A 27,682-nucleotide genomic window follows, 5' to 3' on the forward strand; every position below is an offset into this window, starting at 1 on the left:
TTGAAAGTGAACTGTAGAAATAGAGGCATGTGCAGAGGGGAGTCCTAAACCACCTCCCTTGCTGTGAGACCTTGACAGTTTAGCCTAAAGCCTGATAAGATGGACAATCTTAGTTTAAATGTTCTTCAGTCTTCCTTTTCCTATTCCTTCTCAGGGGCTTTCTCTTTCTTTGTGCCAGACTTCATAAGATCATTAATACAATGGAAGTGGGGTTGCTGCTGCAATGAGATGCTGGGAGCTGTTGGTCTTAACCCTGGATTAGTGATGAAGCTAATCTGTGTTTTAGGGCGTAAGGATTTCCAGGTGCTAACAGAAAACCATCCTGGTGCTGTCTCCAGCAAACTGGATATTTCTTCACTTCCCATCTGGTGTTATTTTGATCTGAAATTGCTATTTCCTTTGGAAGGGGAATCAGGACTGCAAATAGGGATGTTTACTGCTGTTTTTTTAATAAAAATACTATTATTTTATTGCTCTCCCTGTCTTGTATATTGTTGTCTAGTGAGGTGACCCTGATGTTATCAGCTTGTTTATAAATAAGGAATGAAAGAGCTGAAAGATTCCCCTTCTTTCAAGGAAATAACATAGTAAGGATATTTGTCATCTGGTGTATGTAAGAGATTGCCCGTAGCTGATCCCTGTGAAAGGCAGTGCCAGAACCACGGGCAGGCAGCAGTAACTGCTGATTCTGTGCAGGAGATGTGCTCCAGCTCCTAAATCATCCCAGCAGATGAGCTGTAATGGAACAGTTCTAACTGAAACACCTTTGCAAAAACTAAACTCATGAGTACTTGGGACTGTAAGTCATATTATGGTAAATTCCACAGCACTTTTGAGGATCTTTCCTCTTAAGATTTTGGGATTTTTTTGTTAAATTAAAGGAACTTTTGGCTTTGCTCTGATGCTTTCTACTTTTTCTGTTTGGGTTTTTTTTTAAGTTTGCTTTGTTAGAAAAAGAGGACTGTATACACCTAGTAAATCCATTAGCCACCACACTTAAAATTGTTTTATTTCAAGTCCGGTAGATATTCCATCTTTGTAATTTACAAAAAAAAAAAAAATAAATACTACCATAGTACCTCTGCCTCTGAAATATGTTTTTGTAAAACTATGAGTAAGAGATAACATATTGTAGTCACTGTAAAAATTGCTAGAAGTGGTAGGAAGATCATCCTGCTAGAGCATCTGCATTTTCATTTGATTTTCAGCAGCTAAATATTGTTTTACAGTAACATGAGCATCTTGAGAATTAATAGATGAAGCTTGAGCAATTCTTCTTTAACTGCAGTCAAGAAGACTGAGGTCAATCTTGAAATAGACATAAGGATAGTATTCTTGATTACTCAGTTGTAACCCAGGGATGTCCATGCCAGGCTGCAAAAGGAAGTAACAGCTTTAGTACCAGTAAACCTGTGCAGTTCCAAGCTCCAGGGGATTGCTTTTGTGCTCCTTTCCCACAGGTGCAAAGGAGCTTTGTATGTGCCATGCTTAAGGTGGGTAGTTCACCACTGAGCATCTGCTCTGCTTCTTATTTCAGGTTGCCTTATGTTATTGGCATTGAGAATTCCTACCTGTGCTGTTATGAACTTGTAGCATTTTTGTGTGCTTCAGCTCTACAGCCACTCATCTGTCCTCCCTTCATGCAGTGAGACCTGTGCTTGCTGGTTTTAGACTGTTTGGAAGGCCTGCTAGCTCATTTATTGCTTTAGCCTAAATTGTTTCAAATTTTAATTCAAGATATGGGGAAGGAGAAAGTACTGCTGCTTGTACAAGGCCTAGGATATTTATGAATGACAGCCTTTTACAAGGGACAGAGGTGTCACAGTCCTAAGGTTTCGTTTCAAATTAATTTTTCTTGCTTGTGTTGATATGAATGTTTAAAGTAGATTTTAAGTGTTTTATGTAGAGGAACAGCCATAATTGAGCAGATCTATTTTGTTCTGGTAGCTGTAAACATCAGATGCTTCAACAGAAAATGTAAGCAATTTCTCTGCATCATAATCTGAGTCTACTCTAATCCAGTCTGTAACCCATTGGGAATAGAGCTGCATCCAGGGCTCCTATCATCACAAGATGTGAGGAGATGCTCAGATGTCACTTCCAGGACAGTGGAAGTGTTCATTTGGCTAAACTGGGAGAAGCTACAGCATGTGCACTTGCAGTCCAAATACATACATCCATTATACTTGCTGCTGCAACTTCATCCAGGTGTTTGAAGACCACGTTCAGGACATCTCTCAGGCGCTTCACAGACTTCCTATTTGGCTGCAGCAGCATTGCTTGGAAATTCACAGGGAGGCCATACCTCGGAACACAACATACATGATCATCTGCTGGGGAGGGGCACAGCTGTCTGCTTGTCCCTTTCTCCCTCCTCAGCCTCCAGCCCTGCCCGCTGGTGGTGTGTTGCAGAAACAATGCTGCCTCCTTATTGGAAAGCATTTTCTTTTTGAAGCCAAAAGTCAACTGAACAGTGTCTTTCTGTTTTCCCTTTCCTTGTAAGTGCCCCCAAAGAATCGTTTTTCATCAGATTCGTATGTCACCTTTTTTGTGGGCATCTGTATTGTCTCCAGTGAGTTCCTGGAGTGAAGTGTGTAAGGCACACACCTCGAGCAAGACAAAGTGTGTAAGGGTTCCTCCCACAAAGGAACTGCACCAGGAAGAGAGCTGTACATTTTGACTTCCCCAGGAATCTCTGCCTGCACTCTTGTGTTTACTCACCTCAGGACAGATTCAACAAAAACTCTCAAGGCTTTCACATGAATCCAAGCCACAAATGCTTCACTGAAGTTCACCTTCAGCCAGCGCAGTAAGGGGCCCTGTAGAACAGAACAGTGCTGTGATCCCCTCACTGAGTGAAGCAGTGCCATAGCCAACACTGTGGCTGGGATAGTTCCCAGGCAGCCTGATAGTAGCTCCAGTCTATCAGAAACTCAAATTACCTTGGGCAAATCATGTTATTGTTCCCATGCCTCAGTTTTATGAGCTAAATGGAGTTCATCAGAGACTGCTGGAATCATAAAGCCATTTCCAAGAGAGGTGCTTAGGCATGGTGGTAGCCAAGGCTGCCACTATGTGGGCCTCCAACTCACAAGATGCTACTTACATATTGCTGTTTCTTGTCGGAAGCTAATTTCATCAGCTCTTCCTTTTCACATTTCAGTTCCTTCTCATCATAATAAAATTCTCGAACCATGAACCTACAATTGAATGACATTTACTCTCACAAGCCTTAGTCCAGGCAATATGTACACTCTTTTTTTTTCTCCAGGAGAAGCTGATATGGGAAGTTGCTAGCCATTTAACAAGTTAAAGTATGTGGAGGGTGAGAGTTGAAATCACCCCCAGAAAGCCAGCTTCCTGCTGTCAGCAGAATGAGAGCAGAAAGGGCAATTCCAGGATCTGTGATTTGGAGCTTAAAGAACTGGATCACTGATTCTGCTGCCACAGCTCCTTCCCACCCTGCCTTCTCAGTGGCTTTGGGACCAACAGCAACCCAAGCAGTCAGGAAGTCCTAAAACCAGTGATGGATTCAGACTGCTGCACACACAACAAGCCTCACCTGATCCTCATCTCTTGCTAGCCTGCTCTGCCCAGCAGTCAGGACTTCTTACCTGTTCTCCCTGGCTTTAGCCTTAAAGTCATCCATCACTTTTCTAAAAAGGGTCACAGTGAAGAGTCCTCCCTCTGCATCCTCAGCAATCATTCTGTGGGGTGAAAATCCACTGCTGTGATTTGACATGGCAAATCCCTCATGCCTTTTTTACCTACTTCACCTTCCCCTTTGGCAATTCTTTTTATTTTCATTTATGGTGCTGAACAACACCCCGCTTTTTGAAGACTGCTGCAACAGAAACAGGGAACAATGACTACTTGCACTGGCTACTCTACCTCAGTGTAAAACTCAATTGGTTTAGTTCCTGAACCCACTGTAATACACACACATTCTGCCTGCCTGATTTTTCCATTTCCTGGTAACATTCCCCCACCTTTACATGCACTTTGGTTTTTGAGACAGGGAGGAGACAAGACAGCTTGTTTCTTTCTCTGTGCTTTCCACTTTCTCCATTTCAGGTAACACCACTGACAGCTCTTGCGCCCTGGACTAGATCTCATAGTCTGCATGAGCTGAGCAATGGAATATTTAAATTCTAGGAAACATTTTTTACCCAAAGTGAAAGGATGAATTTATATGGCTTTTGCTAGTGCAAATGACAGTATGCTGAATTATTCTATGCTACAACAAGAAGCAATTAAAAATGCAGATTTAGTGTTTCATCTTTTTATGAAGTACTTTCTATAAAGCTCTTTGTGATTGCATGTGTCTGAACCTCAATTAATGTAATAAATTGCCTATTTTACACAAAAAAGAAGCAACAACCTGATTGAAAGTAAAGAGAAATAGATTACTGGGAAAGGGAACAAGGTAATCATAAAAAAACCTGACTTGTTTTTCTTTCATCTGTACTTTCCTTCAACAAATTAATTTCTATTTGAATTGCAAATATGTTAATGTGGAGCCCATGCATTAGACTAGTGATTTCCTCCAGAATCCACCAATTTGAGGGGCTGAAATATGACAGGGATCTCTGAAACAAACACAGAGCTTAATTTAGAATTTCACTTACTTGGTGGAGCGAGGTACTACCATATCTGAGAGTGATTCATAGGTCTTCTGCCACTGTAGGTAGCTTGACCTTTGAGGAATACAAAACAAAGCACAGTAAACAAATACTATATACTGCAAAGCAAATGTTGATATATGTAGTTAATTAAGCTAATAACTTAGGGTAGAAGGGTTGAGCTCTTTGTGCTGGGTTATGTCATTAAGATACACTAAGCCTCTCCTATCCTTTCCTCTCCTAGTCACCAGGTGAGGAGATGCTTCCCTCAATGCTACACCCTCAGTCCTCACTTTGGATCTTGGCTTGAGGAAGGCTCAGTATGAGGAAGCTGATGGTGGGAAGAACATGGGAGATACTTCCATGCTGCCACACAGTGTCCCATGCTCCAGGACCCCTGCACAAACTGCTCTGCTCCATGGGCAGGTGTGCTACATCTGCAATGTGCAATCCCAGAGCTGATCCAGGGCTAGATTGCCCTCATGGCAAATGCCAGCACAGAAAGGGAAAAGGGGGATGGTAAGGGTTTGCAAAGAGAGGAAAAGTTTTGTGTAGGGCTCTGAGGAGAACATGGTCTAACTTCCAATTGGTAGCAGTCATCCTATGTATGGGGACTTACAAGGACACAAGGACACAGCCAGCAGAAAGAAACTGCAAGCCAAACAGATCTAATTCCTTTTAGAAACTTGCTATGCTGCAGTAAGAATCTGGCTTTCTTTTAGCTTATACTATTCCTATCAGGAGACTGAGAACCCACTCGTAGCCATGAAAAACCTACATGCCAATTGTCCTGCTCCAGCTTTGGCACAGTCTTTGTCTCCCTCTCTTGTGCTAGCAGCACTCCTGGCAGAAATTGTTCTTTCTCCTTTGCTAAGGGCTCCACGTGTGTCCCAGTCAGGGCACTCATGGGCTGCCCCAGCCTGCCCCAGCCTGGCTGCGGTGCTCAGGCCAGGGCTCAGTGCCACGCGGGGTGTGTGCACACACTCTTGTCTTACTTTGGCACCACGACGAGCAGCGTGATAAGGTACTCGGAATTCAGAACAAAGTCTTCTTTGTGCACTATGTCTGCCAGGGTCCGGGTCAGCAGATTTCCCCTACAGTGAAGAAGACAAAGTAAAAATAACAGTAGCAAGAACTCAGCAGCAGAACATTGGAGGCATTGTGCTGTGGGTGGAGATGTTAATAGTATATACTGGAGTAGAAGAGAGCCCAGAAGGAGGTGGCTGAAGGACACAGCTGCACTTCTGAAATGTCTGTTTCATTATTTTTACTGCAACTATAAGAATCAAAAAGTAACTAATACACAATATTGGTGACTAACAGGAGGCCAGTTTATGCCCTTTATGTAAAATCATAGCATTCTGCTGCTACTGTGTTTACAGTAAGGATGTAAATACTTTGGAAGTGCACATCTGCTCTCAGTCATTGCCGTGTCTGGTGGGAAGCACCTGCTCTCTCAGGAAGCCTGTTGAGCTGCCTGTGTGACCGTGCTGCAGGCAGAGTGAGCCATGTAAGTACAGACCTAAGCCACCCCAACCTGGCATTCCTGACTGCTGTGGACAAGCACACTGAGACACCTCCTGCTGAATGGCAGCGAGAGCAGCAGTCTCACACGCGGGTGAGGTGTCCACAGACTAAGCCCACCTGATCACATTAATTCCTAGGACATGTAGATAGCCAGGGCTGGCTGTATATGGCTGGAAAGCACTAGGTGTGAAGAGGAGTTGTCATCCTTGTGACTGGGCAGGAGTGAAGACAGACCTAAACTAGTAGTTTTTGGTTTGAGGTTCACTGGGCCAGTCCAAATATTAACTAACTGGCTGCCAACTTATTGGATGTTTGTTCAGCCCAAGCTATCTGGCCCTGGTGGACATCAGAATTGTCAGTATTTAAAGGTGGATGGAATGGTGACAGGAAGATTGCCCCTGGCCATGAGGTCTCCATTCTTCTCCCTCCTCACATTCCTGGAGCCAGCCTGGCTGGCTGCAGTGCCAGGCAGCCACCTGTGCCCTGTGCCCAGTCCTGAGTAGGAATAGTGGCACATACGAGCATGTGTTGGGTGAGGGCTTTGCACAGCATCATCTAAGTTGCTTTAAATTTACTACTTACTCGATTTTACCATTCTCCCCAGCGATATCCTAGAAAAAAACCCAGGTATCAGCACTGACAAAGGCAAAGACCATAAGCAGATGAAGACAGAAGAGAGAACATTTGGGAAGCCTTAACACTGCATTACCTGAACCAACAGAAGGAAAGAAAGAAAACAAAAACTTAAGTGGGATGCTGGTGAAGTGCAGGATCAGGCAAGACAGAGCTGTTTCCTATGGGAGCTTTGCAAATGCTGATCAGAACACTGGGTACAGCTCCATGTGGCAAAGGAATCCACTAGTTGACATAGCTCATCTAATTTCTGACTCCCTGAAGGCCATCAGAGCAAAACAGTTGACTATTTCCAAGACTGCCTTCTCACACTGACAATAAAATCCTATTAGGAATTTCAATCTCCCTGAGCTGATTTTGAGATACACCAGCAACCCCCCCACCTCTTTTCACTAGGTCTCTAAATGCTCAGCATGTCCCAAAGCCAGAGAAGTTGTATCCACCAGAACCCACATGGTCCACCACAGGGCAAAGGGTGTGAGCACACACTGCCCGCAGTTCAGCCATGCAACAACATCCCCAGTGCACAATACTTACATTGTTTTCTTCTCTAGGCTTTGCAAATTTCCTTTAATGTTGTTGTACGCAGCTGATCGGGTCTTTAGGTCTGCTTCTATTTGAGTCACTTGCTAAAACAAAGAGAAAAAGGGAGTCAATGCAGTGCTTGAGGCCTTGTTCTCTACGTCCATCCAGCTACTATCACACCTTAACACAGAGACACAGCTGCCAGCTCCCCTAAAACCACTGGCCTTGTGGCCAAGAGAGAGCCAGGGCCAGAGCACCCTGGGGCAAAGGCCTCTGCAGAAAGTGGGGTTCAGTCAGATGTTGCTGTTGGTGTGCTAGAGCTGTACCTAAGGGGCAAGTTCACGGTTTTATTTGTTTACAACATTGAACAACAGCACATCATGACTTACTGAATGAACTGACTGTAAACAATTTATTCAGCCTGAAAGCATTTGATTTAATGTCAGACCAACAATTTCACAAAAAATGCCTCCTAAGTGGAAAAAAATATGGCAATATATGAAGAAAAAAAGAGAGAATTACAATGAAGGGGATAAAAGTGCAGAAAACATATCAATGTACTATAGTGAATCTGATAGAGTGCCATATACTTAGAGACTGAATAGGTTTCAATATATGTATAATTATTATTGTGGTAGAAATTAAAATAATATCAAGTGCTTCAGTACAAAGTGCGTGCTTCTGAGCTTGTTCCTGCCCAAACAAAAGGCAAAGCTCCCACTGACTGCCATGAGCGGAGGAATCACAACCAATCAAAAGACATGCTTCCCCATGCTGACATCTTAAAATCTGGAGTACAATTTACCTTTGCTAATGCTTCTGATATATTCTTCAGCGGCTGCTTTATGGGATATTTGGCCATGTCCCACTCAAACCGTGTCAAGTAGCTAATTAGGTCAACTGAAAATGCAAAGAGATGCATGAAAGCAGATAGTGTACCAGATGGCAGGTCAAAGTTTGGGGAGTAGTCCCCAGCTATAGCTTAGGCATAGTTTTGGTTAACTTTAGAACGTTAACCAGAAGCCCATCTCTCAATTCTTACAGAGATCTGATCTAGATCAAATATGCACAAATCCTACGCCCAATCTAATCAACTTCCTAAACTTAAAAGTTAAACCAAAAATCTTTTCTGCATTACACTTAACAGTACAGAAAAGTGTAAAATTATCTGTATCAGTGGGTCAAGCAATGTACAGCTATTCTTCTTCACAGTAAAAACAGTTTTGTGTAATACCAATCTTGATTTCTGCAATATGCCTTTATTTAATCCCAGCAACAGCTATTAGAAAAGTACTTTGTGCCCAGGATCAGCAGTAATATTCAGGGTTGCTGAGCACTTGGTCAATGGTTTTAAGAGCACAGCAAATGTCACTTCCCTGTGATTCAGTCAAAGGTTCACTAGAAATCAAACAAATGCAGGTGCGACATGAGGAATTCCTCACTGACTTTGCACACAGAGGTCCCCATTCACACAAAGATAGAGATTATTTATATAGTAAACCCAGACACAGCATCCAAGAACAGAAATTCACAGCAAGGACCTGTGCATGCAACCCCCACAACAAGGCACCCTCGGACCACAGGGACCCACAGCTTATTTCCAGAATGAAGGAGAAATGAACACATACAACACCCAGCTCCTAGAACAAGATTTTCCTGTTTCACTGTTTGAAGATTAATGGTTCTGCATGTTAGAAAACATTAAGGCTTAGTACATTATGGTACCAATTAAGGAATTCTCCTCCAGCAGCTCATGAAATCACACAGCTCTTTGTCTGATTCTGAGGGCCCTGGGAAGTTGAACACACCACTACATAGTGTTCTTGCAGACTTTTATAGGATGGGGTGAAATCATGCATCCTGCCACAAGAAAGGCTGGGACTGCCCCCCAGAAGGTTAGGGAGACAAGGGGAAGGCAGCAGGCAGGGTCTCAAGGTCTAGAGAAAGATGCCAGAAGCACTGTGATCTAAAGGGTGGGCTTCCTTCCAGACCAGGAGGATAAATACGGAGAATGTCTGGGAAGCTCTGAGGTGACAGGGAGCAAAACAAGCTCAAAGTGCCAAGTAAAAGGATGTGCAAGCTGGGGCCCTTCAGTGTTCTTTGCTGCCTTGTCCAGGAAGTGAATTCAGTCCCACAGCAAGGTTTGAGCACTATTTCTTATGAGCTGGACTTTGAGGTTTAGGGGAAAACTTTATGAACCAAGATGCATGAGAAGGAATGTGAACAACTGTGTAATTGCCATACTACCAGGCTGAGGGTACTCCACGGTCTCATGTGATACTGAACACCCTTGGCAGGAGAGCACTATCCTTTCCATGGTCTTCTCTCACCCCACAACAGAGTCAATTTACCCTATTAGATTTCCAGAGCATGGAAAGTCTTATGTTAGGAGAAATAGGCTTCTTAACAAGAGATAAACTGCCTGGAAGGCAGAGAGCACTTGCCATGGCAATGTCCTTCCCCTCTTTTAAAACCACAGCTGTGTCAATGTTCCCCACATCCAATGGACAAGTCATAGGGCAAAGATCCAACCCCTCCTGCTAATACCTGATCAGGAATGAGCAAATTCTCCTGCACAGGGAGGGTGTAGAAAAGGGGCAAAACTGCAGAAGATTGGGAGAGCTCTGACACAACTGCTGCGTGCACAGCTCTCCATTGGTGCTTGCTCGTGATCTCTGTGGGGAACACACAGAGGCCAAAAATACTTCAGCAACAAATTTCACACAGCATTTTCAGCACGGGGTACACAACACAAGGATTTCACCCTGCTGCCTCTCCTCTAAGCTCGTTGGCTTAGGCTTCGCAGACACGGGCTCTTTAAAGACAGACACTGACCTATTTATAGCTGATGAGATATAAAAGTTCCCTGAAGAACTGCACATGCCCTTTCTATCCTCAGCAGCATCCAAATGTTGGGCAGTTGAGCAGAGCATGAGTTCTCAGCCCAGTTTTTCAAGCTCACTCCTGAGCTTGCCAGTTCTGGCTGGCACTGGTGCAGGTTAGTTAAGCAGCCTAATCTTGGGGATGGCACAAACTACTGTGAACACAGTAAATGAGCTGTATTGAAAATGCTAAGCAGCCCCAGCACCCTGATGCTCCTGGAATGTCATCCCTCATTTATGCAACCTGTCGAGTCACTCCAAAAAGGCTTCACACAGCAGCCCACCCAGGAGAGATGATTCCTACCAGCTCACATCTGCCCAGGGAACCCACAGCCTGAATGTCTCATAATCTAATTTACACACCCAGCTCTAAAACACAATGTTAAATACTTCCTTTCTAAAATACTTCTTCAAAATTTTTATGCTTCTCATTTTGCTTTGTTTTGCGCTCACTATAAAGAATTGAGTTATTCCACCACTTAACAAATTTTAGAATTCATTTAGGTTTAACATTTCCATAAATGGATGAGAATTTGGTATGAATATTTGAAGAAAAGATTTACATACATGTCAAGAAAGGTTATTTATGCTGTCATGATATAGTAAAAGTTTCTGTATTACAGAAGCACACATTTCCCTCTATAAGAGGAAAATTTGCGTGTGGCTGCTTTCGACCACTGTCCACTGGAAAGTTGAGTGTCTGTGTATGTTTGTGTGTGCAAGTTCATGTAACTAAAAGTGCTGTATTTTTTACTACTTTGCTTTTTTTTTCCTACAAATCTAGCAAAAACTTTTTAGACACAGAGCCACCACCAAACTGCTATTGGGGTTATATACAAGTGAGCTAGAGCCAGTGTTACTTAAAATTATCTTGGGATGGTTGAATAGTATGAAACAGGACCATGCAGCAAGAAATCATGTCTTACAATTTTGTTTCTGATTTCCCAACCTCAAGGAAGTCTTCAACTTCATAGTACTTTTGCTAATCAGAAAAGGAAGGAGGACGAATTGGTACAGTAAAGCTGCTGATGCTTACAAAGACTGACATTGGAATGTATTAGGGGAATCCTCATATACTAAAGCTGACTTGATTTTTTTAGGATGCAGTTAATAATCTTAAAAAGGTTAATGTCCTCATACAATATGATTTGTTTGGATGACCAAACAGACAGAGGAAATTAGTAACACATGCAAGTAATTATCAATAGCCTTCTATTACAACACATGCAGAGCTGATAGGGAAAAAATGGTGTAAAAAGGGGAAACCTGTTGTTTCTCAAGTCATAGGGATATCGTGATCAAGCTACGAGGTTGTTACTTGAGAAATCCATCGTAACCTGATCACTGTATCTCTACAACCAGACCAAGACTTGTGTCTAGCACTAATATACACAAATGCATGCATGTAACAACACCACAACCATCAGTCCTCAACATACTTTGGAGACATTTCATTTTATCCTTTAGCCCTGAAACACAGTAAGTGAGATTATTGTATTTCTCGAACAGTTGCACCCATCAAACATCAGTTTTATATCATTCAAGGACATTTCTAAAAGAACTTCCTCCCCATCCTTTACTAATACAGATCTGCAGTTCAACATTGCAGACAAAGGGAGATGTAGTGTGCACTCTTAGTTTATCCAAAAGCATCATGCTGCAAGTCTGTAATCAGCATGCATACCACATCCAATTTTGTTGATTTTTCCAAAATAGCTGGGGAATGCAAATTACTGACAGATCACTGGCAATAGTCATACAGTCACACAGAATGAGATTTAGATGCCCTTAAGAAATCAAGCCCAGGCAGGGCACAGAAGTGTGCTAAGTCATGTTAGGAGTGAACAAGGATATCTCTTACTTTCATCTTCACTCCAAAGTCATCTTCTGAGAAAAATGGGAGCAGGCTAGACATGTTCTTATAAAATATTGCTGATGGTTGTCCTTTCTAAAGCATGAGGGTTTCAATTCCACATATTCATTTTCTGAAGCAAGCAAAAGCAGCATCAGTGCATTTAAATGCCCACATTCACAGCACCTACCTCCATTGGCCAGAAGATTTTCCTGGACTTTATCTTTTGAGTCCTCCATAACTTCTCCTATGTACTGGGCTATTTTCTTTATTACGCTTAAGTGTAACAAGAGAAACTTTGTTAGTGAAGAAACAAAATTATTACAAAACAGTTTCACAGTGATCTGATAAACACAGAAATGCCCAAACAAAACAATTGTGAAACAAGGCCGGTTAATTTGCAATTCAAATGACAATAAAAGACCTAAGACACAATGCAGAACTAAATGTCTTACCTCTAAATACATTGATCTCTGCAAAAACATAGGTAATGACATTTTACCTGTGCCTGGACTTACAGAAGATCAAAATTTAGTCTTCTGTACACTCACTATACACACAGCAGAAACCAGAAGGCAAAAAAAAGCAAGAAACTCATGTTTAAAACCCCCAAGATGATGAAGGCAAAGAAGGCCACATACAGACATTGACTGAAGATCTGTTCCATAAGATGCTGAAGAAATCCTTACAGCTTGCTGAGAAAAGTTGCTCAGAAAATACTCAGGGGAAACACTGATAACACTGCTATCAGTGTTATCTTGCTTGATGGGGAATTTCTTTCTTATTCCTTTTCTTTACAGGACTCTTTCTCTCTTCTCGTTTAGCATGGTGGACAAGACACTCCTTTAAGGTATAGGAGAACTAGATTCAAATCCTTCTGTCTAATTCAGGGTAGTGATTTGTACAGAGACCGTCCTAGAGAACACTCTTTCGGCTGTGCCACTTACTCTTTGCTTATTTTAAGAAAAGGATTAATCAGGTCCCTCTAGCACTAGTTCCCCCTGTCTCTAGTCAAAGTATCTGTCTCATACAGGCTGAGATACTTTCTCGTTGTTTAAGTATCCTTCTGCAATCAAAAATATTTACAGAATAATTTTGCCTGCAGTTGCCTTACTGTCCCAGGTTGACTACATCTTGTAAAAAGCCCAGCAGCTACAAGGTGACTGCCTGACATTAAACTGGCATAGACATGAAGTGGACACAATCCTTGGCATTGTGACAGGGAGTGCAACAGCAGGATTTATTTCTGCTTCACTTCTCTCTTTCCTTACTGAGGGGAGACTACTACAGCTGCAGATGAGCTGGAGACTGAAAAGGCATCTAAGTGTTTGGACAATGTACTGTGTGATTGGACAATGTGTTGTTGTGACCAACCCTATGTTTTTCAAGAGCAGGAAAGGTACTTTGGGCCAGGTATAGATATCAGGAAAGCATCAGAGAAGAGGACTTTTCTTTCATATGCTGCAAAGCAGTTGCATCTATCTCTGTTACTGTGAAGAAACTTAGAGTCTTAGGAAAGGTTTTCCAGTCCCATGACAGGCACGAAAAATTTGAGATTGCTGACGCTGCCAAGAATGCAGTACTTAAAATTTGTGCTGTTTGGGGTCAATTCAGTCTGAAAAAGAGGTCTTCTTGTGATTTTTCAATATATAAAGGGCTCTTATAAGAAAGTTGGCCAGAGGTTTTTTACCAGTGTCTATAGTGACACGACAAGAGGTAACAGTTTTAAATTAAGAGTAGATTTAGACTGGACACAAAAAAAGAAATTCTTTACTGTGAGGGTGATGAGGCACTGGTACAGTTGTCCAGGGAAGTTGTGGATGCCAAATCCCTGGAAGCATTCAAGGCCAGGTTGGATAGGGCTTCAAACAACCTGGTCTAATGAAAGGTGTTCCTGCCCATGGCAGGGGGTTGGAACTAGAGGATCTTTACCCTTTTAACCCAAATCATTCATGACCCTGGACAGGTGCAGTTCAGAGCGCCTGTAGGAGGAATCTATACCTCTGTGCTCCAGTTCACATCCTTTTCTCAGAGCTGCTGCAGTTTTTCACCACATGGCTGCAAGCCTGTAGGACCCTGGCAGCAGCTGTGGGTTGCTGGAGTACAGCACATGTCGCCCACACTCAGGCTGTGGGGGCTTGTGGTTCCCTGACAACTGCAACCTTGCCAAGCACTTCTGCAAATTCCAGCTTGTAGATGGAGCTGGGTTTTGTCTTCTTCACGATGCTCAGAGAGCCCAAAGGAACTTGTAACTAGACAGCAGCTGGTAAAATCAGCATAGAGGGAGGCTAAAGACATTATAGAGAAAGCAGCTCACAGGGACTTGTATAAACCAGGAGCTTCTCCAAACAGCCTGAGCTGCTATCATGACTCAAGTGCATCTGGTGGCTGACCTGACAGGTGGGAGACAGCTCTGGCCTCTCTCCATGGATACAAAGGGTGGGACAGGTGTGTGCTCTCATGCACCTGACAGTCCTACCTGCCCAGGCAAGGCTTGGCTCCCTTCCCACCCACACATCCCATGGTCCCTGCATCAGGATACAGCTACATTGTGTGTAATACACTGAGGCAGAGGAATGTTCTCCAGCCCTGCCTTAGCCTCTGTGCCTTGCATTGCATCCTGTGAAATACAAGTGAGATTCACTCACCCAATACATGTCCCATGCAAAGACAGAACCCACCCCCTCCACATCACTTATGTCTGGGGCAAATGACAGGAATCAGACCCCTGAAGGAGCCCCACTGACTACACTGACATCCAGCAGTGGGCAGTTTTCACAGCCAACCAGCAGATCTCTGCCTTTAAATGAGATGAATCCCATCTTGAGCAAATACCATGATCAAATGATGCATTATAAAAAGACTTTCAGCAAAACTGCTTCAAGAAGTAGTAATAAAAATCTGTAAAGGGAATAACTCCTTTTAACCTACTATTATACCTTGAGACTGATGTTTTGCTTCTGTAACTGCTGCAATGTCATTAGCTTCCCAAAAAAACCCCAAGTCTAACACTCTTTAGTGATACTGAAAAAGAAAGGGTGCTACCTGCCAGGCCTCTGAAACACTGCAGGGAGCAGAAGCCCTGCAATCTGAGGCTATTCCCAAATATGCCACTGACCAAGGACCAGAGACAACCCCCGGGTAAGAGTGACCCAGGAGGCTGTCAGCTTTTGAGAGAGCTCCATGCTACCACAGGATGACATGGAAAAACACTCCTCCTCCCTGTGTAAATAAATAATAAAAGTATGTGGAAACAATAGCTCCTGCAAACTCTTGCCCCTTCTCTGCTGTCCTGGCAGGAGGCAGCGCTGACAGGTTTGTGCTGCCTGCCTTTACTGGCAGCTGTGTTTATCCAGCAACAGTTCAGCAGGCAGCTCTTTCACAGGACCAGGAACAGAAATGCTCAGGTCACCTGAACAGGCTTGTAACCCTCTGGATGCCATTTACTTCAACCAAGTGCAAGTGCTTGGCATTTTAACCCATGAATCACAATTTAGACATAAAACCTGAGGTATTTATTTAATGCAAAATGGTTTTGTATGTCCTTTTGGGGCTCAGTCTGTTAATACCTTTGATTATTCTGTTATTCTCTCTTACTATTCTAATGTTACTACTCTAATGCATTTTTCTTATTTTTCAAAACACCTTTCTTATTTTTAAATTTTCCTGATTGATCCTTCCTGGTTACCTATCTTGACAGGCAAGTGAAAAAGAGGAAGAATGCCTCAGGAGATTACAGTGGAAGGGCCTCACTGATCCCTTTGCTCCATGCCTAGAGCCCATCAGAGGGTAAGAGTCATTACTGGCATTAAAGGGACAATTAGTGGAGTAAAGTGATGTTCAGCTTGAACAAGCAGCTGTATCATGCTGGCAAGTAAAGACAGAGATAACAGACAGAGTCAGTGAGCCTAAGGAGCTCTTACTGACATTTCACTTCTAACTGCCCTCCATGATCTTGCATGGATTCTGCAGTCAGCTTTTCAAAAGTCCTAATTCTTCACAAAGCTGGGAATTAGTTCTGCCTTTCTGAAAAATCGGTTTTGATGATTTCTGGCAGCCCTCAAACCCAGATCACACAGTTGCTTCCTATCTGCTACCCTGACTAGAGACACAGAATCACAGAATATTCTGAGTTGGAAGAGATCCACAAGGATCATCGAACACTTTCCATTAGAACAGATGGCAGGTATTGACACTGTCTCTCTCCAAATTTGCCCCCATTTCCACTTCTTGAAGAATCTCTGCAACTGAAGAAGCTGGAATGTGTTACGAAGAATATGGGGCAGTATTTTTGGCACAGTCATGATAGAGATGGTTTTGTTGACAAATTAAGTTGTTTTGTCTTGCTTAAAGTCCTGAAAAAGCAGTATGATTTAGTTTTAAGTGGTCCTGTGAAGAGCAGGGTGTTGGACTCAATGATCATGATGTTTCATTTCAACTCAAGATATGAATCATATTCTATGATTTTAAAAGATCAGTCTTGTGTGCAACCCAGAGTTATCAGATGCAATCATTCTAATGCAACCCTTACGTCACACCAGTAAAATCAGAAAAAAAAATACTATGGAGAAATGTATTTTAGCAGACCACCTTTTACCTAAACTGCCTAGCATAGATGCAAACAGTTTATATCAGGGTTTCTGTATATCTTTGCAACTGCCACACAAAGATCATTGAAAGGATTGAGCATATTTAGACAAGAAAATGCTTATCAGTCTGGACTGGGAGAAAAAAGGCAAAAAGACCCAGAGCTAACGCATATCGCTGTGACCATAACTACATGTGAGGTAAGCTGCCAAAGCAAAAAATAGACCCAGCAGCTTATACCTTCACTGCCTCAAAGTCTGCCTTGTGCCATGAAGTATCTTAAAACTTGGCATTTTCTCAGCTTGCTGTACCACATTATTCTTTTGTACACCCAGGTCACTTTGTCCCAAAAGGCAAACTTGGCAATTGTCAGCAAGATCATGTAAGTCTTTGCTTAAGTAGGTTTGATGCAATAGGAGTCAATATTCTGGTTTTTAAGGAGTTTAAAAGCCTGTGAGGAAGAGGTCTGGACTTCATTCAAAAGAATATAATCCTTAGAAGTCCTCTATCTGGTTGAAAAGGGATAGAAGGTTCAATAGAAATATTCTGTCAAAACAAGATCAGGGAGGGCTTCACATTCTCTAAATGTTGTTTTATCAAGTTTCTGAATGAGGTCGGAGGATGTTCTTTAAAACAAAAGCAAAAGCACAAACCAAAACAAAAAACCTCACAACCCACCATTTAAAGTGGGTTCCCTACAAAAAACAGCTTCCCTAGCACTACCACTCAAATGGATTGCTGTGCTGACAAAGCTACCATGGATATAATTCAGCTAAATTTTAAAGAAAGATCCTTTCTTTGTGATAACTCCACGACAATCAACACAAGGGTTAAACAAATCCTATCCACTTTAGTCCAGTTGTAGTCCAGGCTGAACTGAGTCAGACCGAGGTGAACACAAGGACATACCATCCCATAAAAACAATGTCTGTTTCTCATTTGTAGGTGGTAAATAAGATCTATTTTACCTTTCAGCAAAGCTATCAAGTTTTCCCAACTCATCTGACAGACCAACAAGAGCATCCAGTGTCCCAACCTGTGCAAAAGATGAGAATTAGGTCAAAGATGCAAAACTCTGTCTAAGGCTGCTGCTGGCAGAATCTTAAGGAGACTGACTTGTACCTAGTACATGTGAATTTAACAGTTTGGCAAAACTTTATTTATTTGGTGGAAAATAATAGCAATTCCTTTACCCAAGGACTAGGGCATAAAAAGCCTTTTCCAGTAAAGGAAAAAAATATGTGTAGTCTCAAGATTACAGGTCAGTGTCTTTCTTCCTCTTTTCACTTTGTCCCCTATCACCAAGCTGCATAGAATAGTCCTTAGCCAGACAAAACAGTGACTGGAAATGCACACAAATAATGTACACATACAAACAAGTTAGATGTACTGAGAGAACAAAGGGAAGCAGCACTTATTCAAAAGGGGGTGTCTGACTGTGTTCTCTGTTATTACCAAAGCAAGTCTCTCACAAAGCCATTTCTGACCAACATCTGCTTTTTGAATCACTGTCAGTCATAACCTCATATGCATGGTATTGCAGCACATTGCCAAACCTTCTCTTGTAATGTTGCCAGCTCAACATTATATAGGGTCAATCTAAGGGAGAAGAAACAACTTTTATGTAGAACAAACAGAATGCGAATGGGCATCTTTAGATACTCCAAATGCTTTACTTCCTTCAACATAAGCAGACTCTCACCACCACCAGTGGGGTAAGGTCCACAGATGGTAAAAATAAGTTCCAAGAATGATAAAAGTCTTATCAGGTGTCCATACAAAAAAGCAACACTCTTTTCTCTGTCAGTAGTCTTGCTGCCGTGGCTGTGGGTAGTCAGCTACTCCCTTTGCATTAGCAATCCATGATGTACCATGCTGTATGACTTTGATGACTGGGAGCAAATTGTACATGGAATGCAATAGATCAGTTATTTAACATCTCACTCATGTTCACTCCTTACACATGTATCCTTCCAAAGCGAAGCTCAGCTTCAAGCACAATTTCTCTCTTATCTCTTATTTCTCTCTGATCAATTTTCAGTTGACTGAACACAACTCATCTCCCAGTCACAGTCTCCTTCTACTGTCTGCATATTACCCCAAATGATAAATCCCATATTTATCCCAGAAGTCTTTAGCCCTGGCTAATGCTGCTGTATTGCCCATACACAAACCCCTTCCTTGCTTACCTTTAAGTCTGGAATATGGAATTTACTGTTGCTCGACAGGTTGGATTTAGATGTCACAGTGTTCATTCTCTCCCACGCCTGCAGATTTGTTTTGTCTCCTGGGGCAGAAATAAGCCAGAACTCCGACATGATCTAATATTTTCCCTTCACTGCTGGCCACTGTAGAAATTCAAAGCAGGTAAGTGGCTAAAAGCACCATACAAAATGTGTTCTTCCCTAAGAACAGAAAGAGAACAGATCACTGATTTCTTTTCTTCAGCAACACCAGGAGAGTGAGTCAGTTCTGTGTCTCAGGCTGAAATGGAACATGACCTTCTCCAGAATGTCACGGAAAGAGTGTGGCTGTTCCTTCCTTCTCAGGATTGTTCCATCCAGTTTCTGCATGAAGAAATGAAGCTTCCTCCTCCCCTTTTCCCTCCCAGCCTGCTCCATTTGCCTTGCGCTTTAAGTTCAGTGCCTATTGGGGAGCTTGTGGGCTTCACCAAACCACCCAAATGTAATAAAGAATTTCTGCTTAATAAATATTTTCTCTCAAATTGTTGAACATTTGCAAGGAAAAATCAAAGCAAGACCTCTGCTGAATACACAGGCTGCAAAAGATGCCACTGGCAAGACGGAATACTGCTCTCCTCTGTGTTTTTTCTTCCCAGGCTCGATTGGAAGGAGCTGGAGGAAGGCAAGTCCCCGTACAAGGACGGTATTGGCAGAGCCACACAGATGGAACAGTGGCGAGAATAGGTCAACTACTGTGGTGTGAAGCAAAGATCTGAGGGCCGGAGAGCGAGCAGCTGGCAACAACCGCAATCCTCCGTTCCTCGCCGAGAGCTCCGGCGGAGCATCCCCGCCACACGCCCTCGCTCTCAGCCACTCGGGACGGGGCAGGTGCGGCGCTCGCCCCGGGCCCCGCCGTGCCCGAGCGCCGCCAGCACAGCTGTGGGGGCTGCCGGGGCCCCACGGGGCACTGCCCGCTGTCTCTCCTGCCCGCTGCTTTCTTTACCTTCCCGCTGCTTTACCTTCCCGCTGCTTTACCTTCCCGCTGCTTTACCTTCCCGCTGCCTCTCCTGCCCGCCGCTTGTTTTACCTGCCCGCTGCTTGCTTTACCTGCCCGCTGCTTGCTTTACCTGCCCGCTGCTTGCTTCACCTGCCCGCTGCTTGCTTTACCTGCCCGCCGCTTTACCTGCCCGCTGCTTGCTTTACCTGCCCGCTGCCCCTCCTGCCCGCTGCTTGCTTTACTTGCCCGCTGCTTGCTTTACTTGCCCGCTGCTTGCTTTACCTGCCCGCTGCTTGCTTTACTTGCCCGCTGCTTGCTTTACCTGCCCGCCGCCTCTCCTGCCGCTGCCGCTCCCGCGGCTCCCGGCGCGGACATGCCCGGAGCGGCGGCCGGGCAGGGTCGGGGCGGAGCGGAGCGAGGCGTGGGGCGGCCGCCGCATCCAGGGCTGAGTGCAAGGGGACCGGGGCTCCCTCCCGGAGCACAGCGGGCTGCTGCGCCTGGTGGCCTAGAGGCTCTGTCACAGCTCTGACTAGGGCAACTCTGCATCTTCTTGCTGTCTTTTAAACTGGTGCAAATAATGCTGACGCCATTTGTTTTTATTAAACACTGTCTACTTTAGCAAGTCTGAAGACTTTAGAATAATTCAAGGAATTTATGGGAATTTCTTGTTTCTGGGACTTCCCTGAGTGCTTAATTTAACAAATATGTGGTGCAGGAGTCCGCAAAATAGTGACACTCCTGGTGATGCTTCTTCCTTCATGTGTAGCTGTGGCTTTTAGTCTTTACCAAATCTTGAGCCTGTCTTACATTGCCTTAAGCTTGGTTAAGACATAAGGAGTATTTCACAGATTGTGTGGAGTGATGTTCTCCTGGCATTTCTAATCCAGGCATGCTCTGAGGGTAACAAGTATCTAAACACTCGGTACCTGCCTCTGAGAGGCATCTCTGCAAGAGGGAGTCAAGCCCCCTCGCTGGGAGTTATATCCAGTTCTCGTCTTTCAGTTGAGTGGTCTAATTTCTGTGCTGCCACACAACACTTAGGCAATCTCTGCTATTAATGGGGGCTTATTTTCTTAAAAAAAAAAAAAAAAAAAAAAGAAAAGAAAAAAAGGTGTATTTTTAACTCACGTTTCTCTGTAACAAAGTTAAAGGAAGCACTCACAAGATATTAAACAGAAGGATGCTCTTGGTTTTTCACACAACCTGCAAAAACTGAGAGGGTTTGAGATGCTGGGGCCAGGCAAATCTGGTCATGCACCAAAGCAGAGCTCTTGACACTTCCAAGAACCTTCAATGAAGACCCCTAAAAGATTTAAGTGTCTGCCGCACTAGGAAGAAGCAGCTGATGCAAGGTATCCTGAATGATGCCATGTAAATCATGCTTTAGGTAGCTAACAAGTAGGTCAAAATCTTAGGCCCTAAATGCATAGATTCTTTAGGTTGGCCATGGATTCCTCTTCCTTTCTCATTAACAAAGTGATACATAAAAAAGCAATACATGCGTGGAGGAGGAGAGTCTCTACGGAAAGCACTCTAGAAAAAACACTGACAAGATTTGTAGCTGAAATAACCATTTTGAGGGTCTTTTTTGTTCAGTTTTTTATTGTTGTGGTGGTGGGGTTTTTTTTGTTTTGTTTTTGGGTTTTTTTGGTTTGTTGTTGTTGTTTTGTTTTGTTTTGTTTTTGTTTTTTTTCCTTTCTGGGCTAATTAAACATTCACTTCTTCTAACTGCTATGTTTCTAATTCTTTTCAATCATAGTGTCCCCTAGGGCATGACAAAGGGTATTCCAGAAGTCATGGAAAAAATGAACATATTGATCTGTGAGATGGCATTCACAGAAGTAGTGATTATCATCTAATCCTTTTTTGTTAGTTTCTTTAGACTATACATTTTAATAATGAAAGCATACTCAGCTGATGTTTAAGTATCTACATCATATATCTTTACCCACAGCTTACAGTTCTGAAAGGTACAGTAGCCCTGATCACCTAGATAAGGCAGGTCTTTCCCATCTCAAACCAAGAACAGTTTTCTGTTCAGTTCCTTGCTGCAGTCTCAAGCTGCGGAAATGCTTTGCATGATTAATTTTAGAAATGTTACATTCTCATAATCTCCTTAAATTTAGAATCATGCAAATTGAAACTGGTGCTAACAGACAAGAAAAGTTTCTTGCTGCAGTGGTGCTAGATTTTATGAATGTTTTTCTGTACATGTGGATGTTATAAAAAATAAGACAAAATCCAAGCTGTAGGGTTGTTGGATTTCTGGATTCTACAATATACACTCCTGAACATTAATTCCTGAATATTTTTATAGCAGGAATGCCTTTTTTTTTTCTTCATATGGCTTTTTAACTATTTTTAAAGTGAAATATTTTATGCTACTTATTTATTATTTTAAACAAAAATTACCAAGAAAACACAATGTTAATGTCTAAGCAATGTCCTGTTAAATGTTTTCCATTATATTTTCTCAGTTTAGTGTGACTTTTCAAACTTTTTTCTTTTTGACACATTACTTATTTTTAGGATGAGGCAGCTCTGAAGGTGGAGGGGAAGGAGCAGGCAGGACATGCTGTGGGACAATAATCGTGCTGCAGTCTGGTGGTAAGTCAGCTGTGCCAGCTCATTTCCTTGGCTGGCGCCACATGTGGTGCCATGTGATCTCAGAGTTCTCTAATTCCCTCATGATCATCACGTGTCTTTCTGCTCCCTTTGATCGACCAAAGCAATGAACTTTTCTGTGACTTTGCCTCTCAGTATTTGTATTTCTTTGGGTGCCACACTGAGGGAGCAAAACTCTGCTTCCAAACAATCATTAAGAGTATTGAAATGCCCTACTTGAAGTATCTCCCAAGACAACTTTCTCAAACAGATAACCAGAATTAATTACCCAGACAATTATGACATTGACACTAGAAAGAAAGCTCCTATCTCCAGTGTTCTGCACCTCTAGGGATTCTTTGTAGGTTCGGACGTGATGCTGCTGAATGCTGAATGCCTTTTGAGGTGCCCTGGATCCTGTTGGATCTTCCAGCTGCTGTTCTAGGATAACACAGGTCATCTGCACATCTCAAGTCACATCAACCAACTCCCCCTAAGTATCTGGGATTCCTCACAATATCCAGAATCGTGGACAAGTGAATTTAGCAATCTAGCTTTAGATGTCTATTAACAGCTCATGGTGCTCTAATTAGATTGTGGAACCTGATCAAACTTTCCCCACAGAAGACAGCCAGTGGCTGCTGCACCCCACTCCTCATGCTTCATTAACTGCATTTACCAGGGATGAGATTCAGCTGCCTGAGCTTCTAGTGCGACCAGAGCTGTCCCTGCACATCCTGCCTGCCCCCAGATTACACTGCAGAAGGGTTTGGATTTTCCATAGGTCTTGTGTCAGCCCCATCCAGGTGCCCTGGATCCCATATGGCATCTCAAATGTCACTAGACAACCTATATATGAGCAAGTAAAGCCTTAGCTCTCTTTAATGGGAGCTTAAACACCTAGCTTAAACCTACAGGTACCTGTATTTAGGCGTGCTCATCTCCCAGGAATCTCAGCTCTAACATCCTCTAATACAATCCAGAAGAGAGCTCTTTTTAGTCACGATATTGGTATCTTCATTGTTGTGATACATCATTCAGGTAACACCATGCATAAGACTTATTTGAAACTGCTTCAGTTTGCCAAAGTTATGCACTGTTAAAATTTTAGTTGTGATGTTAATTTTCTTCAACCTGTGTATAGACTGGATATACATTATTTCAATCCTTGGTTTTGGTCTTGTAAACTGGGATGAGAATGGTTGGAATTCTGTATGTTGGTTTTCTTTTGTATTCAACAGCGATGCTACAAAACAGTAAGATGTGTCTTTCTATGGTTGCTGGCAAGGTTCTGATTAGCAAATCCTGGACTCACTGCTTTCCATGGCTAACGCACACGGTTCGACACAGGGCGAGAAAATTAACCTCCTCCACCAAGGCTGCCAGAACAACTCCTGCCTTCCTGAGTTCACATGAAGACCACCACGGCCTGCCGGACGGACACTCCGGACGGACAGACAGGGCTCTTTGTGTCGGGACGCAGGAGAGGGCACACGGCTGCCTCGGCTCCTGCCCCCTCGCCACATCCCGGCTCCTGCCCCCTCGCCACATCCCGGCTCCTGCCCCCTCGCCACATCCCGGCTCCTGCCCCCTCGCCACATCCCGGCTCCTGCCCCCTCGCCACATCCCGGCTCCTGCCCCCTCGCCACATCCCGGCTCCTGCCCCCTCGCCACATCCCGGCTCCTGCCCCCTCGCCACATCCCGGCTCCTGCCCCCTCGCCACATCCCGGCTCCTGCCCCCTCGCCACATCCCGGCTCCTGCCCCCTCGCCACATCCCGGCTCCTGCCCCCTCGCCACATCCCGGCTCCTGCCCCCTCGCCACATCCCGGCTCCTGCCCCCTCGCCACATCCCGGCTCCTGCCCTCTCGCCACATCCCGGCTCCTGGCAGGGCCGCGCTCCGGGCCGCGGGGTCCGTGGGCAGCGCCAGGGAGGAGGCAGCAGCGGAGCTCCTTTGTGTGAGCTGCGGAGCCAGCGGACCCTGCTGTCCCCGGGTTTGCTGTGCTTCCCTCGTGTAAGGCACGGGCGCGGTGGCGGGCCGCCCTCCCCGCCGGGCTCCGCACGCCGCCGGCTGAGGCCGGGCTGGCGGAAGCGCCTCGCCTTCCGCTTCCCATCTGCCCGGGAAGAGGCGGGCACAGCCGCGGCCATGCAGGTCTCCAGCCTCAACGAGGTGAAGATCTACAGCCTGAGCGCCGGCAGGAGCCTCCCGGAGGTGAGAGGGCGGCGGTCGCGCCCGGCCCGGCCCGGCCCGGGTCCCGCGGCGGAGCTGGGCCCGCGCGGTGCCGGCGCGGGGACCGAGCCCCGGCCCGGCCCGGCCCGGCCTGGCTGAGCTGCCCCGGTCCATGTGCGCTTGTGTTGGGATCGCTACCGAGAAACAGCTCTGAGTGTTTCTCTAAACTAGAAATGCACTTTGAATGCGGGAACCTCTGAGTGTAGCCGTGCTGATCCATAGGCCCGTAAGCAACACTGCCTTGTAAGTTTTCTTGGTGTGGAATGGCTAAACTTCACTGGAATGGAAATTGGAAGATAATCAAGAAAAAAAAAAAAGAATTAGCGGCCTAAATGTCTTATATTTCAAATGGTTGGATAAACTTTAAGTGATTCTCGGGTTTCTGTATGGATAATGAGCTCAAGACTGATGTGTACCTTTGCTTGCAGTGGCTCTCTGACAGGAAGAAAAGAGCTTTACAGAAGCAAGATGTGGGTGAGTTCTCCCCTCAGGGGGCTCAGCAATACTCGGCTGCTCCACACACATCACATGCAGGTCCAGAGGAGACTCCTCACTGACTGATACACAGAAGTTATCTCTAAGTCATAATATAAAAACTACAGATAGTTATTTCAACTTCTTGTGTGCCTTCACATGAACACTGTATAACCAGTGGTGTTTTAAATTTTAGACATTAAATATTTGGGTTGTGGATTGTAACAGAAACATGATTAAAGAATGCAATGTTGTCCCTTATGTTAAAATCAGACCATAAACTCCTCTGTGATGCTGTGCTAGTCTTAGAGAGCAAGACCACATCATTTTAACCTAAGCTTGTTACACGAAATAAAAAAGATTATTTAGAACCATAGGAAGTGTTATACAAGAAATTTAACAAAGAAAAAAATACATAGAGGTAATGGGGCATGGAATACCTTATACAAGGCCTTAATTGTGTAAGTGTGCAATGAGTAATACTTTGTTACAGTTACCTTGGAGTGCTAATTTATTTTGCACAAAGGTAGTCTGCTTCTCAGGGTTAGTAGGCTGTGTTAATCTGCTTATAGTGTGTTAGTTACAATATCTCTAAAGGATATTCCTTATACTCAGCAATTAACTCAACATGCTTCCTTAGGAAATCGTTACAGTTTTTTTGACTGATAGAATTGTGCTAATTCTACAATTTTTTTTCATTACAGATATCCGTAGAAGAATTGAACTTATTCAGGACTTTGAAATGCCCACGGTTAGCACAAAGATTAAGGTATCAAGAGATGGACAGTATATTATGGCCGTTGGTGAGTTAACAAACTGTCTCTCTAACAGAGGCCTAAAGTTCTAGGTAATCTTGGGGGCAGAATGACTTAGTGTTTCAGGGAGAATTGGTAAGAGTTCATTTTAAAATGTGTAACTGAACATTCTGCTGGAAGCTTACTCTTAACATGTGATAGAATGGCTGTCTTGGGAGTGGTGCTGTGGAACACTTCAATTTAGAATACATACATTCTTAGAATCATGGAATGATTTGGGTTGGAAGGCACTTTTGAAAATCATCTAATCCAACCCCCCTGCTGCCAGGGTTTATAATACGAATAAAAATCTAATAAAACAAATCCATCAATAGTACAGTTAAACACTAAGTTCTGAATTACTTTATTGCATGCATGTTAAATAACTTCTGAACATCATTGAGTGTTGTTTTATAGGAGGAGGATAATGCTGCATTTTGTAACTTTCAAAATGGGATCCAAACATGAATACTTTCGTAGGTGTTAATAACCTGAGGAGCCTTGGTCTTTCAGATTTAGTGGAAGATGTTACTAGACTCTGTATGATGTATCTGGTATTTAGGAGAACCTGTATACAAGTAGGGTGCTGACAGAAACCTGTAAAGTTGTGTTACTAAGAGGCATGTTTTTCCAGTCACAGAGGCTTGGGAAGGTAAGACTTATGGTAGAAACACAGTAAAGCCTTTATATGTAAGACATTATACTTAGAAGAAAATGCTTTTGTGTTATCTTTTTGTTTAACTTTTTTATTTAATTAAACATCCAATTATTCTTTCAGGAACTTACAAGCCCAGGGTCCGTTGTTTTGATACCTATCAGTTATCCCAGAAATTTGAAAGATGCTTAGATTCTGAAGGTTAGTATAAGCCATGCCTGTTTCTACAAGCTGTCTGTCATACATAATTCAGCTTGGATTCAGGCAGAAATTCTGCTTCCTGTGCTGAGGGGACAGGATGTACTTCAGGGGAACACAGGAATCTAGAGTAAAATCATCTAGTCTTCATCTCTGAATTTTCCTCTTTTATTCCGATTTCAAAGTTCTTTCCTTGCTTGGAAAAGAGGGTGTAAGATTTACCTTGAGCCAGAAAGTGTGGGGCTCAGAGGGTGAGTGTGGCTGAAATCTGTGTTCTGTTTGGTGAGTGTGACAAAGGTGCAATGGCTGGGTGGTGGCAAGATCTCCCTTCTTACCTGTTCTGTCAAGCAGTAAGGTAGGAGAATGCACTGTGGGTTGCTCTGTTTTCTCCTTAGAGCCCAAGCTCAGTAGGTGAGTTACAGGGTAAAGAGAATTTCCCTGGGGGGGAGTGTTAGTTTGTTTGTTTGCTGGTTTGGTTTTCTGTTTGTTTTCTTGAAACAGGGTACTTAGAGGTAGATGGTAGCATGACAAAGACCCTTATTACACCTTGTTTGCTACTGATTTGGTGGGAGAACAACTGTGGTGAGGAAAATAAGACAATGGGAAAGGGAGAATCAGCTGGTAGTTAGAGCAGGTCAGGAGCTGCCACGGCTCTGAGCTTTTAGGGTGCTTAAATTTGAGGAATTGTGGGGATTTGTTGGGGGTTTTTTTGGTGGGGGGGTGTGGGAGGATTGTTATTTCAGCTTTTTTTGATTGAAGACTGGGATATTAGAAGCTGAAAGCTGGAATGTAGGGGTGACCAAAACAATGAGAAGATGAACACATTTATTACAGAAGAATTGAACTTTGATGTGTGTGAAAGTGATGTGAAAAGTAAAATTTGTAATAAGAGCATGGAGGTGTTTGTTCTCTGTCTCAG

At 43.6% G+C, this 27,682-nt stretch overlaps 2 protein-coding genes across 6 annotated transcripts in view; one reads left to right on the forward strand and one right to left on the reverse strand.

Moving 5' to 3' along the window:
* Positions 1-979: 979 nt before the first annotated feature.
* ATP6V1C2 (ATPase H+ transporting V1 subunit C2) lies at positions 980-20,272 on the reverse strand. Of its 4 annotated transcripts, none has more exons than XM_063424910.1 (13): positions 20,131-20,272; positions 18,818-18,976; positions 17,597-17,664; positions 12,232-12,317; positions 8,113-8,207; positions 7,320-7,411; positions 5,618-5,716; positions 4,629-4,697; positions 3,615-3,707; positions 3,107-3,200; positions 2,722-2,819; positions 2,176-2,305; positions 980-1,374 (listed from the first exon to the last, which is right to left on the reverse strand). In XM_063424910.1, exons 2-13 carry the CDS (start codon positions 18,944-18,946, stop codon positions 1,279-1,281), a joined length of 1,149 nt encoding a protein of 382 aa, XP_063280980.1. In that variant the 5' UTR covers positions 18,947-18,976; positions 20,131-20,272; the 3' UTR covers positions 980-1,278. The 4 variants fall into 4 exon arrangements, with proteins under 4 accessions (XP_063280980.1, XP_063280971.1, XP_063280973.1 ...); XM_063424901.1 differs by having other exon boundaries at positions 18,818-19,033; positions 20,131-20,269; XM_063424903.1 differs by lacking the exon at positions 20,131-20,272 and adding an exon at positions 19,130-19,279 and having other exon boundaries at positions 18,818-19,033.
* A 164-nt stretch (positions 20,273-20,436) lies between these two features.
* Positions 20,437-27,682, forward strand: part of NOL10 (nucleolar protein 10) — a 53,768-nt gene continuing 46,522 nt past the window's right edge. Inside the window, exons 1-6 of one of the 2 annotated variants that reach the window (XM_063424875.1) lie at positions 20,437-21,160; positions 22,338-22,415; positions 23,654-24,624; positions 25,071-25,116; positions 25,821-25,919; positions 26,689-26,766. In XM_063424875.1, coding sequence (XP_063280945.1) covers positions 23,656-24,624; positions 25,071-25,116; positions 25,821-25,919; positions 26,689-26,766 — 1,192 coding nt within the window. In that variant the 5' untranslated portion in view covers positions 20,437-21,160; positions 22,338-22,415; positions 23,654-23,655. Of the gene's footprint in view, positions 21,161-22,337; positions 22,416-23,333; positions 24,625-25,070; positions 25,117-25,820; positions 25,920-26,688; positions 26,767-27,682 lie in introns of those variants that run through there. The other variant, XM_063424872.1, reaches the window with a different exon arrangement.

This window comes from Prinia subflava, chromosome 2, assembly GCF_021018805.1.
Source record: "Prinia subflava isolate CZ2003 ecotype Zambia chromosome 2, Cam_Psub_1.2, whole genome shotgun sequence".
In the NCBI taxonomy this organism is placed as follows: domain Eukaryota; kingdom Metazoa; phylum Chordata; class Aves; order Passeriformes; family Cisticolidae; genus Prinia; species Prinia subflava.

Bases quoted from the DNA above. Each gene is read 5' to 3' on its own strand.
- ATP6V1C2 (XM_063424910.1), bottom strand. From the start codon at position 18,946: ATGTCGGAGTTCTGGCTTATTTCTGCCCCAGGAGACAAAACAAATCTG. The intron at 8,208-12,231 runs GTAGGTGCTGTG...TTGCATTTTCAG, and splicing joins AAATCTTCTGGCCAATGGAG to TTGACCTAATTAGCTACTTG. The intron at 3,201-3,614 runs GTAAGAAGTCCT...ATTCAATTGTAG, and splicing joins GCTAAAGCCAGGGAGAACAG to GTTCATGGTTCGAGAATTTT.